This window comes from Pimephales promelas, chromosome 14 (assembly GCF_988280905.1).
Source record: "Pimephales promelas chromosome 14, fPimPro1.hap1.1, whole genome shotgun sequence".
Taxonomy (NCBI): domain Eukaryota; kingdom Metazoa; phylum Chordata; class Actinopteri; order Cypriniformes; family Leuciscidae; genus Pimephales; species Pimephales promelas.
The window spans coordinates 19,424,046-19,440,548 of record NC_142782.1 but is presented as its reverse complement, the minus strand read 5'-3'; the positions used below and the strand labels follow the sequence as shown (position 1 = coordinate 19,440,548).

General features: G+C 37.6%; 1 protein-coding gene across 2 annotated transcripts in view; it reads right to left on the bottom strand.

The window, feature by feature from the left end:
* dock8 (dedicator of cytokinesis 8) overlaps positions 1 to 15,661 on the bottom strand; it is a 58,186-nt gene extending 42,525 nt beyond the window's left edge. For both annotated transcript variants that reach the window (XM_039679887.2, XM_039679894.2), the window contains exon 1: positions 15,454 to 15,661. In XM_039679887.2, the coding sequence (XP_039535821.2) occupies positions 15,454 to 15,506 (53 nt within the window). In that variant the 5' untranslated portion in view covers positions 15,507 to 15,661. The remainder of the gene's footprint in view (positions 1 to 15,453) is intronic.
* Positions 15,662 to 16,503: the final 842 nt, after the last annotated feature.

The following is a 16,503-nucleotide window of genomic DNA, read 5'->3' as shown; positions in this document are numbered from 1 at the left end:
AGTTCTTTAGATAATTAAAATGCTTTTTTTTTTTTGTTCACTGAAAGGTTTTTCGGGGGAATCAAAAATGTCTCTTCTATGCAGTGTTGGGAAAGTACTTTTAAAAATAATGTATTACAATACTGTGTTACTCCCTAAAAAAGCAATTACATTACTTTTTATTGAAAGTAATGCATTACAGTTACTTTTGCGTTACTGTTGTTTCACCTGGGCTTGGCTTGCTAGTTTATTTTTTAATAACAAAAAAAAAAAAACTTTCACACTAAAAGTGACATGAATAAGCCTCAGGCTGAAGGTAATGCAAATTCACACCTGTACAATAGAGGGTGCAGCAAAAAAAAACCTTTTAGATATGCTGCCATTCTGGATTGCAGAAAATTAGGATACAAGAGAAGAAAGTTCAACACTTTCGTCAACAGTAAAAACAACAATAAAAAAGAAACATAAATGTGACGTTTTACTAAAGTAAAGTTTGCCTATTCATATTGTTGAATCGGTCATCAAAAGTCAGCAGCCAAGACATTGGTTAATAAAGTGGGATTAAATACATAAAGTATATTTACTTATCGCAGGTTTGCACATTAGCATTTTACAGTTTACTTACTTTGAGGAATACTGAATCTGTTTTTGTACAAAAGAAGTAAATGCCTATAAAATATAGCACCACTGCAAACCCTCTTTTAGTGTTAAAAAAACTACAATCAGACCTTTTTACATTTGCATTTGTAGGAGTTTCCCTTTCAGAAGCAGAAGTTTATGGGAGGAGTGTTATTTAAATTAATTATGCAAGGATTTAGTAAGGTTTGTGCTAGTAAATTTACTGGTATTTGCGCAATTATTTACCGCCAAAAAAAGCATGTCTTAAACCAGACGCTCATTTGCACTGCTCTCAGTAGATTTTGTTGGGCATTATGGAAATGATGCAGTTGTGTCTGTGTTCTTTCATTTGCGCATTGTCAGTAAATCACACAAAGAACTTTCCACTCTCATCAGAGCTTTTTTGGACTTGCGCTCTCATGCTAATTTGCCCTGTTTAGTAAATCTGGACCTTAGTCTAGAACAGAGGGCCTGCTACTGCCCCTGGAAGGTCACTGTCCTACAGTTTAGTGCCAACCTGCTTCAGCACTCCTAGCTTTTTATTTTGAAGTGAGCCTGAAGAGCTTGATGAACGGATTCAGATGTGTTTGATTAGGGTTGGAACTAAACTCTGCAGGACATTGGCCCTCCAAGAGCAAGATTGAAGACCTATACTGGTCTAGAACTATACAATAACCACCATGTTTTCACAGCGTTACTTATTTGAAAAAGCAACTCAGATATTTTTGATATAAAGTTAAAAGTAATGTGTTAGTTTACTATTTAAGTAATCTGATTACTTAACTCACATTACTTGTAATGCGTTACCCCAACACTGCTTCTAAGGCATCACTCACTGGGAAAAAAAAAACCTTAAGAACCTTTATTTTTAAGAGATACACTCACCTAAAGGATTATTAGGAACACCTGTTCAATTTCTCATTAATGCAATTATCTAATCAACCAATCACATGGCAGTTGCTTCAATGCATTTAGGGGTGTGGTCCTGGTCAAGACAATCTCCTGAACTCCAAACTGAATGTCAGAATGGGAAAGAAATGTGATTTAAGCAATATTGAGCGTGGCATGGTCGCTGGTGCCAGACGGGCCAGTCTGAGTATTTCACAATCTGCTCAGTTACTGGGATTTTCACGCTCAACCATTTCTAGGGTTTACAAAGAATGGTGTGAAAGGGAAAAATATCTAGTATGTGGCAGTTCTGTGGGCGAAAATCCCTTGTTGATGCTAGAGGTCAGAGGAGAATGGGCAGACTGATTCAAGCTGATAGAAGAGCAACTTTGATTGAAATAACCACTCGATACCACCGAGGTATGCAGCAAAGCATTTGTGAAGCCACAACATGCACAACCTTGAGGCGGATGGGCTACAACAGCAGAAGTAGGAAATACAAATAGGAAAAAGAGGACAGTTGAAAAAAAAAATTGGACAGTTGAAGACTGGAAAAATGTTGCCTGGTCTGTTGAGTCTCGATTTCTGTTCGCACATTCAGATGGTAGAGTCAGAATTTGGCGTAAACAGAATGAAAACATGGATCCATCACGCCTTATTACCACTGTGCAGGCTGGTGGTGGAGGTGTAATGGTGTGGGGGATGTTTTCTTGGCACACTTTAGGCCCCTTAGTGCCAATTGGGCATCGTTTAAATGCCAAGACCTACCTGAGCATTGTTTCTGACCATGGATAATGCACCATGTCACAAAGCTCGAATTATTTCAAATTGGTTTCTTGAACATGACAATGAGTTCACTGTACTAAACTGGGCCCCACAGTCACCAGATCTCAACCCAATAGAGCATCTTTGGGATGTAGTGGAACGGGAGCTCCGTGCCCTGGATGTGCATCCCACAAATCTCCATCAACTGCAAGATGCTATCCTATCAATATGGGCCAACATTTCTAAAGAATGCTTTCAGCACCTTGTTGAATCAATACCAGTTCTGAAGGTGAAAGGGGGTCAAACACAGTATTAGTATGGTGTTCCTAATAATCCTTTAGGTGAGTGTATAACAACCATCTGTTGCTACCTCGCTCTCAAGTTATTAGTATGAACTTAAAACATCCATATCATTCAACCACTAGATTTGAACCCATGACATCTGCCTTAACAGCCTAGCTTCTTAACCATCATCCCATGATTCTGTTTGTCACAGTATACTTAAGGTCATAGACACATTATTATCAATGCTGTTTACATTTTACTGTCCCTTCAAATATTGATGTAGAGCGTGATATCAAAGACTCCATTGTAAACTTTTGGCTGAGAGGCGAGTACAACAACAAACACTTCTTTAACATGCAGTATTAAGCTTTTGAGAAGCGCGCTGTGACATTCCCAAATGAAGCGTAAAATGATTTAGACACTCTTAATGACATGTTCTCCGAACAACAAGGTTACCACTAGCAGAGACTTTACTCATTTTTCCAAGTCACATTCCCACAGTGTCTCAGCCAACAGTTCCCACAATGCAGCATGTTTTTCTCATAACTTCCATTGATATGAACAGAGGGATTCGCCTCAGAAGCGGAGAGGTATTGAGTTTGGCAGTCAGCCTTTTTGGTCCACAGCATACAACAGAGTGCTATTGTGCACCTGCTTATAAAAAGCCCCCCAAAATGGGTCACCATTCATAATGCTGTAATGTTTCCCTCCAAACTCATTTACACGGATTGTCTGTTGTAGGATAATGGGGATCCTGTAATCATTTGCACTTTATATTCAACATGTTTTAGGAGAAAAAAAAATATCAGTTGTTAAGTCAACGCTGTAGCTGCTTTTCTTCTTTTTCATGACTCTGTTGAATAAATTATGCCAATATAAAATATCAACTTGAAAGGCTAGAGATTTTGATGAATTTTTTAATAGGTTTTTATTTGTCACTGCTTTTCTATATCCACAAAATTAGCCACAGACTTTGTTTAACTACTTTATAAGTCAAGCAGGACAGAATGAAAATTCTATAACCGCAAAGACAAACAGCAGTGAATTATAGCATGAAGGCTTTCTATATACTGCAGATAGATCACTGAATGGTGCACGTTCTTAAAAACAAAGTTAAAACTGGTGTAATATCTCACCGAAATACTCCATCATTGTTTAAATAAAGACCGAATGCTGTTTTACTCATCTATTGCAATGACAGCAGATCTTTTATAGAATAACCAGGCATTCAGTTGCAGTGGTAAGTGTTCTACGACAAATGTAGCTATGAAGAAAAAAAAACAATTAAACATGAAAAGCTGTGAGGGGTGTGCTACAGTTCTTATCCACAAAAATGTCACAGTCAGTATGACTGGAATATTCATCACAATAAAACTAAGTTTTATCATGGGCTATGTTCTCGACACAATGAGATAATGACATAGAGTGCAGAGAGATGAATCTCAATTTGACCCTCCTTCTGCTCCATCAACTTTCCATCAACTTTGACAGGAGCTGTAATTATAGGGAACATTTCACGCAAACAAACACACGACATGCAAAGAGCTCACACTTTATGAGCATCCATCTCTCCCCTGGATCTCCCCGCATCAATTTAAAATACATCTTTGTTTCTTAATCTGGGACGCTCCAAAATTGAAATTGCACTCTTAAAGGGACAGTTCACCCAAATACAGAAAAAAGTGTTTGTTTGTGTTTTTTTTTTTTTTTGTCCATGAAAGTCAATGGTAACCAAAACAGTTAAGATTGCCAACATTAGAGTTGTGGTGACCAATCCCTTTAAAGGATCAAATATTTGCCATAATTGATTGCCATACCTTTGACTTAGTGCTAAATGACCTTAAAACAGATTAAAACAGATTTAATATCTAATTTCAGCACATGGCTTTTTCTAGTATAAATACTATTGTTCAAAAGTCAGTTACATTTTTTTATATTTATTAAAGGAAACTGTTATGAAGGCAGATTTTCAGCATCATTACTCCAGTCTTCAGTGTCACATGACCCTTCAGAAATGATTCTAATATGCTGATTTGATGCTCAAGAAACATTGCTTTATTAGGGCCCAAGCCCTGAAAGGGCGAAGGCCCTATTGTTTTCCTAAGGATTATTTTTCTTTACTATTATTATTATAATTATTATTATTTTACTACCTTTTGGGCACTTTTGGGGCCCTTAACGTGCTCGAAAACTCTTGAAACTTTGCACACGGGTCAGAACCCGCGGCCATCAGAGCCGGGCTGAAGCTGGTACCCGGGCGTGGCAGGGCGGCTCGTCAGCGCCCCCTGGAACGGGGTCCGAACACTTGGTCCATAACTCAAACACGCTTGTATGTAATAATATGAAACTCGGTACACATGTTGATCTCATCGTTTCATCTATACCTCGCGCTCTTACTTTTTACCCCAGCCCAACAGGAAGTCGGCTATTGAGGTTTGTTTGTAAAACGATCGCAATGGAATGTCAAATACTCCTCCTAGAGCTTTGATCCAAATTCGACGAAACTCGGTCAGCATGAAGTCAAGACATTGAGGATGAAAGTTTGCGAGGGGATTTTTTATATCTCGAACGGTTTGTCCGTGGCGGGGAAACGAAATCATGGCGAGAAACGTGAAACAGGAAGTGTGTTATAACTTCAGCATACATTAACTGATCTTGATGAAACTTCAGCAGTGTGTTCGCTGTAAGAGGACGATCACATGGATGTGACTATTGTGAGTCAAAGTTATAGCGCCACCAACTGGCAGCAGGAAGTGTGTCACTTTCAAAATGCTTAGATATCACCCTTTTATTTTTACCCGATTTGCTTCAAACTTCATATGTATAATGGAAACATACGGCAGATGAAGACCTGTGAATGGATTCTTGATATCTTTGAAACTGTTGCCGTGGCGACGCATCAAACTTTACCCTTCTTTTAGGATGCTTTTAGGATGCTTTTGAGACCCTTAGCATGCTTCAAATTGCATGAAACTCGACAGACACATCACATTTATTAGCCAGTAGACATGTGCAAAGTTGCAGAAACGGGCGTGGTGAGGGCTCAGTAGCGCCACCTTTTGACAAAAGTGGGGTGGTTAGTTTTAACTAGAGTTACAAAAATTGGTATGTATATTGTACTCCTCGAGCCGGACAACTTTCTAATTGACACTTATTAGCTAGGACCCACGGAAAGTCAGATATTTTTGTTTGAATATGGCCACTCTGAGCCTACATGTGTCTTTGGCTGGCTGGCTGGCTGGCTGTCTGTGTGTGTGTGCAGGGGGAGGGGGCTTAACCATTTCACTGCTGTGTGTATGACCTGCATAAAGAAAATACATTTCTCAAGCCTGGTATTTTTTAAATAAGTTTTTATTTTTATTTTTTATAAGTAAAGGCATATAACTAGTTTAATTGTAGTGAATTGACAATAGTTTTATATAATTAGTTTATTAATCAGATTAACTTGGTCAATAAACTTGGTCTGAAAATTTGGTCCATAAATCAAACACACTTGCATGTAATAATATGAAACTTGGTACACATATAGATCTCATCGTTTCATATATAGCCTACTTCACACTCTTACTTTTTACCCCAGCCCAACAGGAAGTTGGCTATTTAGGGTTGTGTTTAAAACACATGCAATGGAATTTAAATTATTGCTCCTAGAGCACTGAACCAAATTCGACGAAACTCGATCAGCGTGAAGTCAAGACATTAAGGATGAAAAAGTGCCACGGGATTTTTGATATCTCGAACGGTTTGGCCGTGGCGAGGAAACGAAATTATGGCGAGAAACATGAAACAGGATGTCTGTTATAACTTCAGCATACATTAACTGATCTTGATGAAACTTCAGCAGTGTTTTCGCTGTAAGAGACCGATCACATGGATGTGACTATTGTGAGTCAAAGTTATAGCGCCACCAACTGGCAGCAGGAAGTGTGTCACTTTCAAAATGCTTTGAAATCACTCTCTTATTTTTAACCGATTTGCTTCAAACTTCATCTGTATAATGTAAATACACGGCAGATGTAGACCTGTGAATGAATTTTTGATATCTTTGATACTGTTGCCGTGGCAACGAAACAAACTTTAACATTCTTTTTTGATGCTTTTGGGACTCTTAGCATGCTTGAAATTGCTTGAAACTCAACAGATACATCACATTTATTAGCCAGTAGACATGTGCAACTATGGCAAAAGATTAAAGTAATGTCAAAAAAGTAAACACTAAAAGCCTCATATCTTCTAAAAATGTAATTATACATCATTTGTTTCTAAATTAAATTATACAAATATTATAACGTCCCCAATTTTTGTTCAAAAACGTTCAAAAACAGCCAGAATTGTTGTAAAATTCAGAAAAAAATAATAATCTGAGTCATACGTAGTGCTATACTGCCCTCTTGTGTTCAATATCAGGTAGGCCTATTGTGTATATTCCCACCGGTTAATCAACGTGTGACTCTGCTGGGACTTGGGAGCTTTTAAATCGCTTACTTAAAACCGAAAGTCAAAATACGGATGTCCGCACAAGACATTAATGGTGTGGAGTAGAGCGAGCATTTTAAATAAATTCCTATTAAGTAGGATTGAACTAAACAGAAAGAATGTTCACTCTGTTCTGCTGGTTCCTCGCTGGTGGATCATATGATTACTTTGTCATAATCTATGACAAAAATGCTATTATAAACTATATTAATAATAGATAATACACATTGCTCTTATTTTTAAAAAATACATTCATGAAAAACAAGATAACAAAAATCATAAAAAGATAAAGCCATGGCTGCTATAAATGTTTGAAATGCATAGGACAGATGTTTAATGACGCAGCAACATATAATTGAAAGGCAATTAATAATCTGTCATTACGTCACTGCATTATGATATTACGGCTCTAATACGGTGCAGCACAAAGCACTTATGTGCATCCCGAGCGGAGAATGATGTGCTTGAAGCCACATGAAGTTACAGCGCATTGAGTCCGTATTGAAAAGTTCAAAGCACAAAGGAAATACATATTTATGAACAGTGTATTATACATTATCTATCTATGCAATAGTTTATTGAGCCTTTTCTTTTAAAGGTTTTAAATTTCAGTTACTGTGTGCGTGAAGAACAATTATAGTGCTCTGACTCTAGTGTTGTGATCTAACCGACAGCGTCTGACACCCGGTAGAAAGTAACACGATTAAGTTACAGCAATAAAGTCCAGCAAGAAAAAGTTTCTTCATTCGAAAATATAGACCTTTAGACCTTTATCTTAAAGACCCAGTATAATAGGATTAACATTGAATCATCTTGAAGATCGTTTCATCATTGACTGTAACCGAATGCGACGTGCTGTTTGAATGCTGAATGGAGAATGACTGACAGGCGCAGAGAGGGAAAAGTTTACGTGTTCTTGAATTTAATGACTTAAATATTAATTTCTATATCACATAATAGCTTCAGAACACTTATAATACAGTACACAAAAACTTTATGGTACTTTAGAAAGTTTTTGTGCCTTTGTGCCTTACATAGAATAGTATATGCACAATATGAATCAGCCTCGTCAAAGATGGCAGTGTCAGAGCCGATACCGATCCTGAGTATCTAATCGGCGCACTTCTTTTCAACAGTCAAATTGAAATTGAAATTGCTTAAAATGGGCTGCTGGATCTACTTGGCGTAGTCTTCTGTTATGAGTCACTGCTCCAAGACTTGATATGCTGCCCAAGTGGCAAGCCTTTATTTTGGACAATTCATTAGAGTAGTCAAAAACAGGTAAATGGTCAAATATAATCCAAAACATGGCAAAATTCAAGAAAACAGACCAAGAACATGAACACTGGAACAGGGAACTACAACATGTGCTCAGAAATGCAGCAGTATGTAGAGAAAGCAATGGAGAGCACAGCTTAAAAAGGCTAATTTAGACAAGCTAATGATCGACAGCTAGGATAAATGTAACCCTAGAGTATGGGAATGGATTATGGGCAATATAGTTCATCATGGGAGAGAAAGGGAGTAGGTGGACATCATGGGCAGTCCAGCTGGAGGATCTTATTGAGAGTGAGGAGTCACGTGCCGATTTGGGTGAGATCTGAGCCGGTCGGCCATGATGGTAGGAGACCATCATGGCTATTGTTTGCCAGGGGCAACGCCTTCAAAACTTCACAGAGGCGCGACTAAACATTCCAGAAATAGCGAAAGAGAGACAGTGCAGTTTAGTATTATTTTACATTTTAGCGATACGCTGTAGTTTCTTTGGGAGATTTGGAGAAAGAAGAGAAATGAAAGGGGTTCTATCGGGAGAGACTACTGTAAAACAATGCTAGCCAGCTTCATTTAGGGAAACTGCTTGACAATTAACTGACAGCAGCAACAGCGAGCAAATAATGATTTCAAAAGCACAAAGTTCGCCTTTTTATTTAACACAAACGAACTAAATTAGTACTCTGGTTTCAACTAGAGTTGATTAATTTGTTATATCTGTACACCGAAATGTTTTAAAAAGACTAATTTTTTAATGACGTACGCCTCGCATTGACGGGAATGTCCGATCTATCCACTTAACATTGCATGGCAGGTGCAAATACATGTACATGATTCACATTAGATTTATTGACGCATATGAATTGGGCCTGAAACATACGGACTGAACTCTGTAACGTAACAGGTTTGGGGGTTTCTAAGTCTTGCATCCAGCTGTACCAGAATTGTTTATTTGCTTCAAATGACTTAAAGCTTCTGAACTCTTGCATTGTGTTGGCAACCAGTAATGGCTTGTTAATGGATTACTGTGTCATGACTTTATATCATAATCATTTCACTGTTAACTATTCTTACCGAATTCAGCTCATGATTTAACATAAACTTACAATCAATTACGCATCCCACTACTTAACCAGCACTGAGCTATGTTGTGTGTCTGGAATCTGGATGCAGCAAATGGTCGTCTGACCTTAGTTCATGTTTGCTGTTTTTTGGTAGGGAGAACCGATTCCTCGGGAACTGTTGTAAGTCACAGTAGGTTGAGTTTGATGGGAAAGAGAATATCACAAAACAGATTAAGACCTTTTAAGAAAAAAATTATTAGTGGATTTAGTATTTTCTATGTTTGATATAGAGGATCAGTGAAAATAATGTCAAACTAATCCTGTGCCATTCAGTAATGTTTATGACGAAGCTGCAGATGTTGACAATAAATTGTTTACATTAATTTTAAAATTAATTATTCCTTCTGAGCCTGATTGATTTAGTTTACCCCTAAATGTTAATTAATGCATTAACTATCAGACATGTACAAACATGTAGTTAAGGCTGTAACTACAAACATGTAGTAGTACAAACATGTAGTTGTTATTCATGCATGAATCATAATGACTCATGTCATAGTAAAAGGGGTGGTAAAGTATGATTTCACTTTTCTAACTTTAGTTAGTGTGTAATGTTGCTGTTTGAGCATAAACACATTATCAAAGCTACACACAAAGCAAGGGAAGATATTTGCTTTTAAAGAAAAGGATGACAACAGATGGCTAGGGTCGGGACTACAAGACATTCCTCCAGAGTAAGAGACATCACGCAACACGCAGTCCATGTTGGGAAGAGGAAAAGTTGATGCATAAGAGAACATTTTGTGAGTCAGCTCAAACTTTAGCATCCATCTTTTCATATGCAAAAGAAAGTCACTCTGTGTGCATAACTCGGCCCTGTTGCCGTGGCAACGAAACAAACTTTAACATTCTTTTTTGATGCTTTTGGGACTCTTAGCATGCTTGAAATTGCTTGAAACTCAACAGATACATCACATTTATTAGCCAGTAGACATGTGCAACTATGGCAAAAGATTAAAGTAATGTCAAAAAAGTAAACACTAAAAGCCTCATATCTTCTAAAAATGTAATTATACATCATTTGTTTCTAAATTAAATTATACAAATATTATAACGTCCCCAATTTTTCCTTTTTTTCATTTAAGAATTATGTTTACGTTCAAAAACAGCCAGAATTGTTGTAAAATTCAGAAAAAAATAATAATCTGAGTCATACGTAGTGCTATACTGCCCTCTTGTGTTCAATATCAGGTAGGCCTATTGTGTATATTCCCACCGGTTAATCAACGTGTGACTCTGCTGGGACTTGGGAGCTTTTAAATCGCTTACTTAAAACCGAAAGTCAAAATACGGATGTCCGCACAAGACATTAATGGTGTGGAGTAGAGCGAGCATTTTAAATAAATTCCTATTAAGTAGGATTGAACTAAACAGAAAGAATGTTCACTCTGTTCTGCTGGTTCCTCGCTGGTGGATCATATGATTACTTTGTCATAATCTATGACAAAAATGCTATTATAAACTATATTAATAATAGATAATACACATTGCTCTTATTTTTAAAAAATACATTCATGAAAAACAAGATAACAAAAATCATAAAAAGATAAAGCCATGGCTGCTATAAATGTTTGAAATGCATAGGACAGATGTTTAATGACGCAGCAACATATAATTGAAAGGCAATTAATAATCTGTCATTACGTCACTGCATTATGATATTACGGCTCTAATACGGTGCAGCACAAAGCACTTATGTGCATCCCGAGCGGAGAATGATGTGCTTGAAGCCACATGAAGTTACAGCGCATTGAGTCCGTATTGAAAAGTTCAAAGCACAAAGGAAATACATATTTATGAACAGTGTATTATACATTATCTATCTATGCAATAGTTTATTGAGCCTTTTCTTTTAAAGGTTTTAAATTTCAGTTACTGTGTGCGTGAAGAACAATTATAGTGCTCTGACTCTAGTGTTGTGATCTAACCGACAGCGTCTGACACCCGGTAGAAAGTAACACGATTAAGTTACAGCAATAAAGTCCAGCAAGAAAAAGTTTCTTCATTCGAAAATATAGACCTTTAGACCTTTATCTTAAAGACCCAGTATAATAGGATTAACATTGAATCATCTTGAAGATCGTTTCATCATTGACTGTAACCGAATGCGACGTGCTGTTTGAATGCTGAATGGAGAATGACTGACAGGCGCAGAGAGGGAAAAGTTTACGTGTTCTTGAATTTAATGACTTAAATATTAATTTCTATATCACATAATAGCTTCAGAACACTTATAATACAGTACACAAAAACTTTATGGTACTTTAGAAAGTTTTTGTGCCTTTGTGCCTTACATAGAATAGTATATGCACAATATGAATCAGCCTCGTCAAAGATGGCAGTGTCAGAGCCGATACCGATCCTGAGTATCTAATCGGCGCACTTCTTTTCAACAGTCAAATTGAAATTGAAATTGCTTAAAACTCAACAGATACATCACATTTATTAGCCAGTAGACGTGCAAAGTTTCAGAAACGGGCATGGTGCAAGGACTAAATAGCGCCACCTTTTGACAAAAGTGGGGTTGTTAGTTTTATCTACAGTTACAAAAATCGATATATACATTGTACTCCTCAAGCCGGACAACTTTCTATTACATAGTCATTAGCTCGGACCAAGAGGAAGTCAGATATTTTGGTTTGAATATGGTGAGCCTCTCTCTGAGCCTACGTCCCTGTATGGCAAGCCCTTTTAACATTTAAAAGCTAAGTTTGCCTATCCGGAATTAACATTGTAGATATCAACAACGTCTTTCTGTCTAGTCGTAATTACATTTTGGATAGTTTGTATTATCATTTAAGATATCTGTAACATAATTTTGACTAGTCGAAATGACAGAGTATGGCAAGCCGTTTTAACATTTAATCATGAAAGGGCCAAAGCCTTCGGCACCGCCACCCGGGTGCCTTTAGGTAACTAAAGGAACCGGGGTTGCGGTGCCACCGGCTTGGGCCCGCCATCGCTGCTCGCAGCTATATTTATTATTAAAGTAGTATGTAACAGTTTTATGTTTTATATTTTTGTAAATAAAAAAGTTCAAAAGAAAAGCATTTATTTAAAAATATTGAAATAATTCTTGTTATAACAAATACGTCGTTACTGCGTTTTGATCCATTTAATGCATTCTTGCTGAAAATTAAGAATAATAAATTAATAATAATTTAAAAAATAAAGGGTATTTTTTTTAATCTTAATGACCCATAAACTTAAATTGTAGAGCAATATTGACTTGATTCGAATTAAACTTTCAATTCAATGATGCAATCATGCAAATAAACACACATTCTCAAGAATATCGTACACATTCAGAACGACCTTACAGTAGTGTCAATAACCAACAGTGAAGAAGTCAACAAAAAGAAATCAACAGTCAACTTATTACAGATCGAGCACAATGACAAAACTCCCTTTAAAACACAATTACAGCAGCCACATTCCACAGACAGCGGACTATGATTGTTTGTCTTAGTTGTCTCAGCCAAGTATGATTGTGGGTCAGGGAGCCTCACAACAGTATTGTGCAAGAACACTGCTGTAGTATGGAACTTCCCTTGAAGGTCGACATCAGCTGAAGAAAACTATTAATATTCTCGTGATATGGCGAGCGTTTCCTTCAACTACAGCCTTTCTGCTGACTGGGGGCTTTCGTTGATAGTCTGCCACGTCTCATTACATTCTGTTTTCACCACATTGTCTGTCCTACAACATTTAGTGTCACTTCTCATAGTGAAATGGGCCTGGAAAAATCAAAGGATTGTGAAAAGGGCGACGGAATAAAGAGCAAACAAAAACCTCAGGGCCCCCTTTCGTCAGAACAAAACACAGCTGTGCTCAGAGGACTTTTCATGTGTTTACGCATCACTCATGCAAATAAACGTGTGGTCACTGAAAATGAGAAGGGACATGGAGGGTGGTGCATGGGCCAGGAGAAATCTGCAGCGTGTTTGCTGACGTTTTCCCCCTTTTCAAAGCGCAAAGTCTGCACGAGACAGCACGAGTTCAGCTTGTGTAATACAGCTGCTGCCGCCACAGCAAGCATCAAGCCCCCTGTGGTTGCACTGGTTAGACTGCACTTGCATGAAAATCTGGGAATCATTCTGTTGGCGGACCAGCTCAGTGCTTTTTCGAGCTTGCTTGGTGTTGACACGAAGATCTATATTCCCTAGCTGCCTATAATGTCTCTTTACCATCAATGAGTCATTTTGAATTTCCTATTGTGTTCATACAAAGAGGAAGTGAAACAGGACTGATAATTACTTAATCATTGTTACCCAATACTGCTGTGACAACAGATATAAACCTGTTGAGAAAGAGTGTTTATCTACACATTTTTCTATTGACACTCACGTACAAATTCATAAATTGTCACTGTAAAATAGCTGCATTTTTCATTTTTTTTTTTCTGACAGATGACAGAATGGACAGATATTTTTTTATTTAAAAAAGCGAGTTAATACTGATAAGCCAATAAATAAAAAAATTGATGTAAAAATTTATATTTTATTATATTATATTTTCTTATATTTTGTCTAAATACATTAAAAAACTACAATCAGTCAGTGAAGTGCGTTGAATTTATGCATCACAGTATTATAATGTATTAAAAATAAGGTTTAAAAAAATGGATATTAATTTTGATATTTGCTAAATATTGCATTTAACTTGTCATTAAATTATTATAGTAAAGGTTCACTTTAAGTTACTGTTAGTGAGGTAATCTAAATGTAAAAATAATGAGCTGAACAATTAAATAAATATAAAAACAAATATAAAAAAATGTAATATCAGCAGATAACAAATATGGTGCCTACTACAATCATTTCATGTACTTTCTTTGCTTCTCGTCTGATTCAAAACACAAACGAGGACATCATATTATCAAATCCTGATTCAGATCCAGCACAATAACAACTGTGCTGATACAGGGCAGTGCTCATTTATAGGCTATTTTACCAAAGATACCAAAGATTAATTTTTCATCCAAAACATAACATACACAAACTGTACACACAGCAGCCTGGGATTCAGTGCACAATCACAATGCCATTTCAAACCTGCAGCGTCTGTGTCACCAGTTCAAAAGCCTTAACCAGTATGCTTCAACCACCATGAAACGGTAGCCAACTTACAACTGAAAACACAAAATCGGTGAGAATGCTGGTTCAAACACACAATGAATCATCTTATTAATTCACAAATGCATAAAGATTGACTCCACTGCATGATTCTCATCTGCAGAAACAAATGGAGTGTGGCATGACAGTAATTGTGCTATGAAAGACCCTTTGTGTGCCAGTGTGACATAAACTCACAAGACAAAATACGTACGGATCATTACCCTGTATATGAGCCCTTTGTTTTAATACCGGACTCCCTTCTTCCACTATGTCTTTAAATTCATTTCCTCCCCACCTGTTGTGCGATAAAACAGGAACAATACAAACTTCCACTTTAACTTGACACCTAACAGGGGTCAATCCGGAGCTGTAATAAGCAGATGAGAAGGGGGACCGTGGAGGAAATGATCACATAGACAAGAGCTCCAATTTTAGAATTAAAAGGAAATGAATGAAAATTGCTCTGAAATGCTATGCAGTATTCTTTCTTTCATTCGTACTTTCTTTTAGCCTGAAGGGGTAGGCTATGTGGAAGGCATATCAACAATAACTTTTACAGCGCAGTTGTAGGCTATCTGAATGAAGACCATCTGCAGAAAGTGACAGGTTGCTAGTTCAAAACTTATTTGTCTTAAAAATTAAGGTTCCAAAAGGAGGGTTTCACAGCTATCTGAATGCTGTACCAGTGCTGAACCTCATGAACTTATCTTTAGGATCACATAGCAATACTGATCAGACTCACAAGACTATCAAGTCTAATAGTGCCAGACTTGTTATCCCAAACGTGTAGCTGCCTGTTCCGGAATTCACCCTAACTCCCTGTAGATTTAACACTGACTGCAGACAGACAGCTCCAAAAGTCAGCTCAGCTTCCCTGGGATCAGTCAGTGCACGAGCTATGAGGTCCAGCCAAAGGAAAAGAAGATTACCTGTTGATTTTGAGAGCGAATGCTCTCCGCTCTGACGCTGGCAGAGAAGACATGAAAGTCTGATATCAGGCAACGCAGAGTCGCGGAGAGGAGGACGTAGCGGGGGTGATCACTGATGGCATCGCAAGCCTCATCTTAGCGGTATCAGCGGCTTTACTGGGCGGAAACTTCCGCATTTTAACTTCAACCCAAACAGAGTGGATCTACCAGGGATCTACACGAGTCGAGAGAGAGAGTGAGAGAGAGAGAGAGAGAGAGAGAGAGAGAGAGAGAGAGAGAGAGAGAGAGAGAGAGAGAGAGAGAGAGAGAGGGGGGGGGGGGCCTACTAAACGATGTTTTGAAGATTAAGGGTTTGCTTGAGAAAAAAAAGGGTTTAAATGGATGACGACATAGCAGGACATTATAAACATAAACACAAGTGCCGGTTTACGAGAATATGAATAACCCATATCCTTTCTTTGCAACAGACAATTCATATAGTAAAAATATGTTTAATAAAATATTATTGTTAAGATTAGAAGTTATTGCATGGTTTCTGACGAAATAGCCTAAGTGCAAGTCCGTAGAGCGACCCTTGACACTTCATTGGTCAGAAAGATGCGAAATTGCACAGCTGCGACCCCTGTCGACAGTGCATTGCGCTGCAACTAACACATTTAGGCTACTTTTGTTAAAGGTACAATGTAACAAAATGTAAGTATGTAAGATGCATGTAAGATGCATTAACCCCCCCCCCCCCACACACACACACACACACACACACACACACACAAAACACTAAAATAATGTTTTGTTAATGTTTAAATCCAGAGAATGGCCTGTGATGTCCCCACAATCAAAGCTTTTGGTAGAAATAGAATCAAACAGAAAGTGTGCTTTCTGAAAAAAACTGACATTTCAATCAAAACCGGCGATCTCTGGTAGTGTCTAGCATGCCACCGTTGTTTGTTTTTCATATTTGTGATTTTCTGTCACCAATGTTATCCCCATAAAGCGAAAACAGGTGTTGAGGTGAACAATGATTGCACACATTTCACAATTCCACACTTC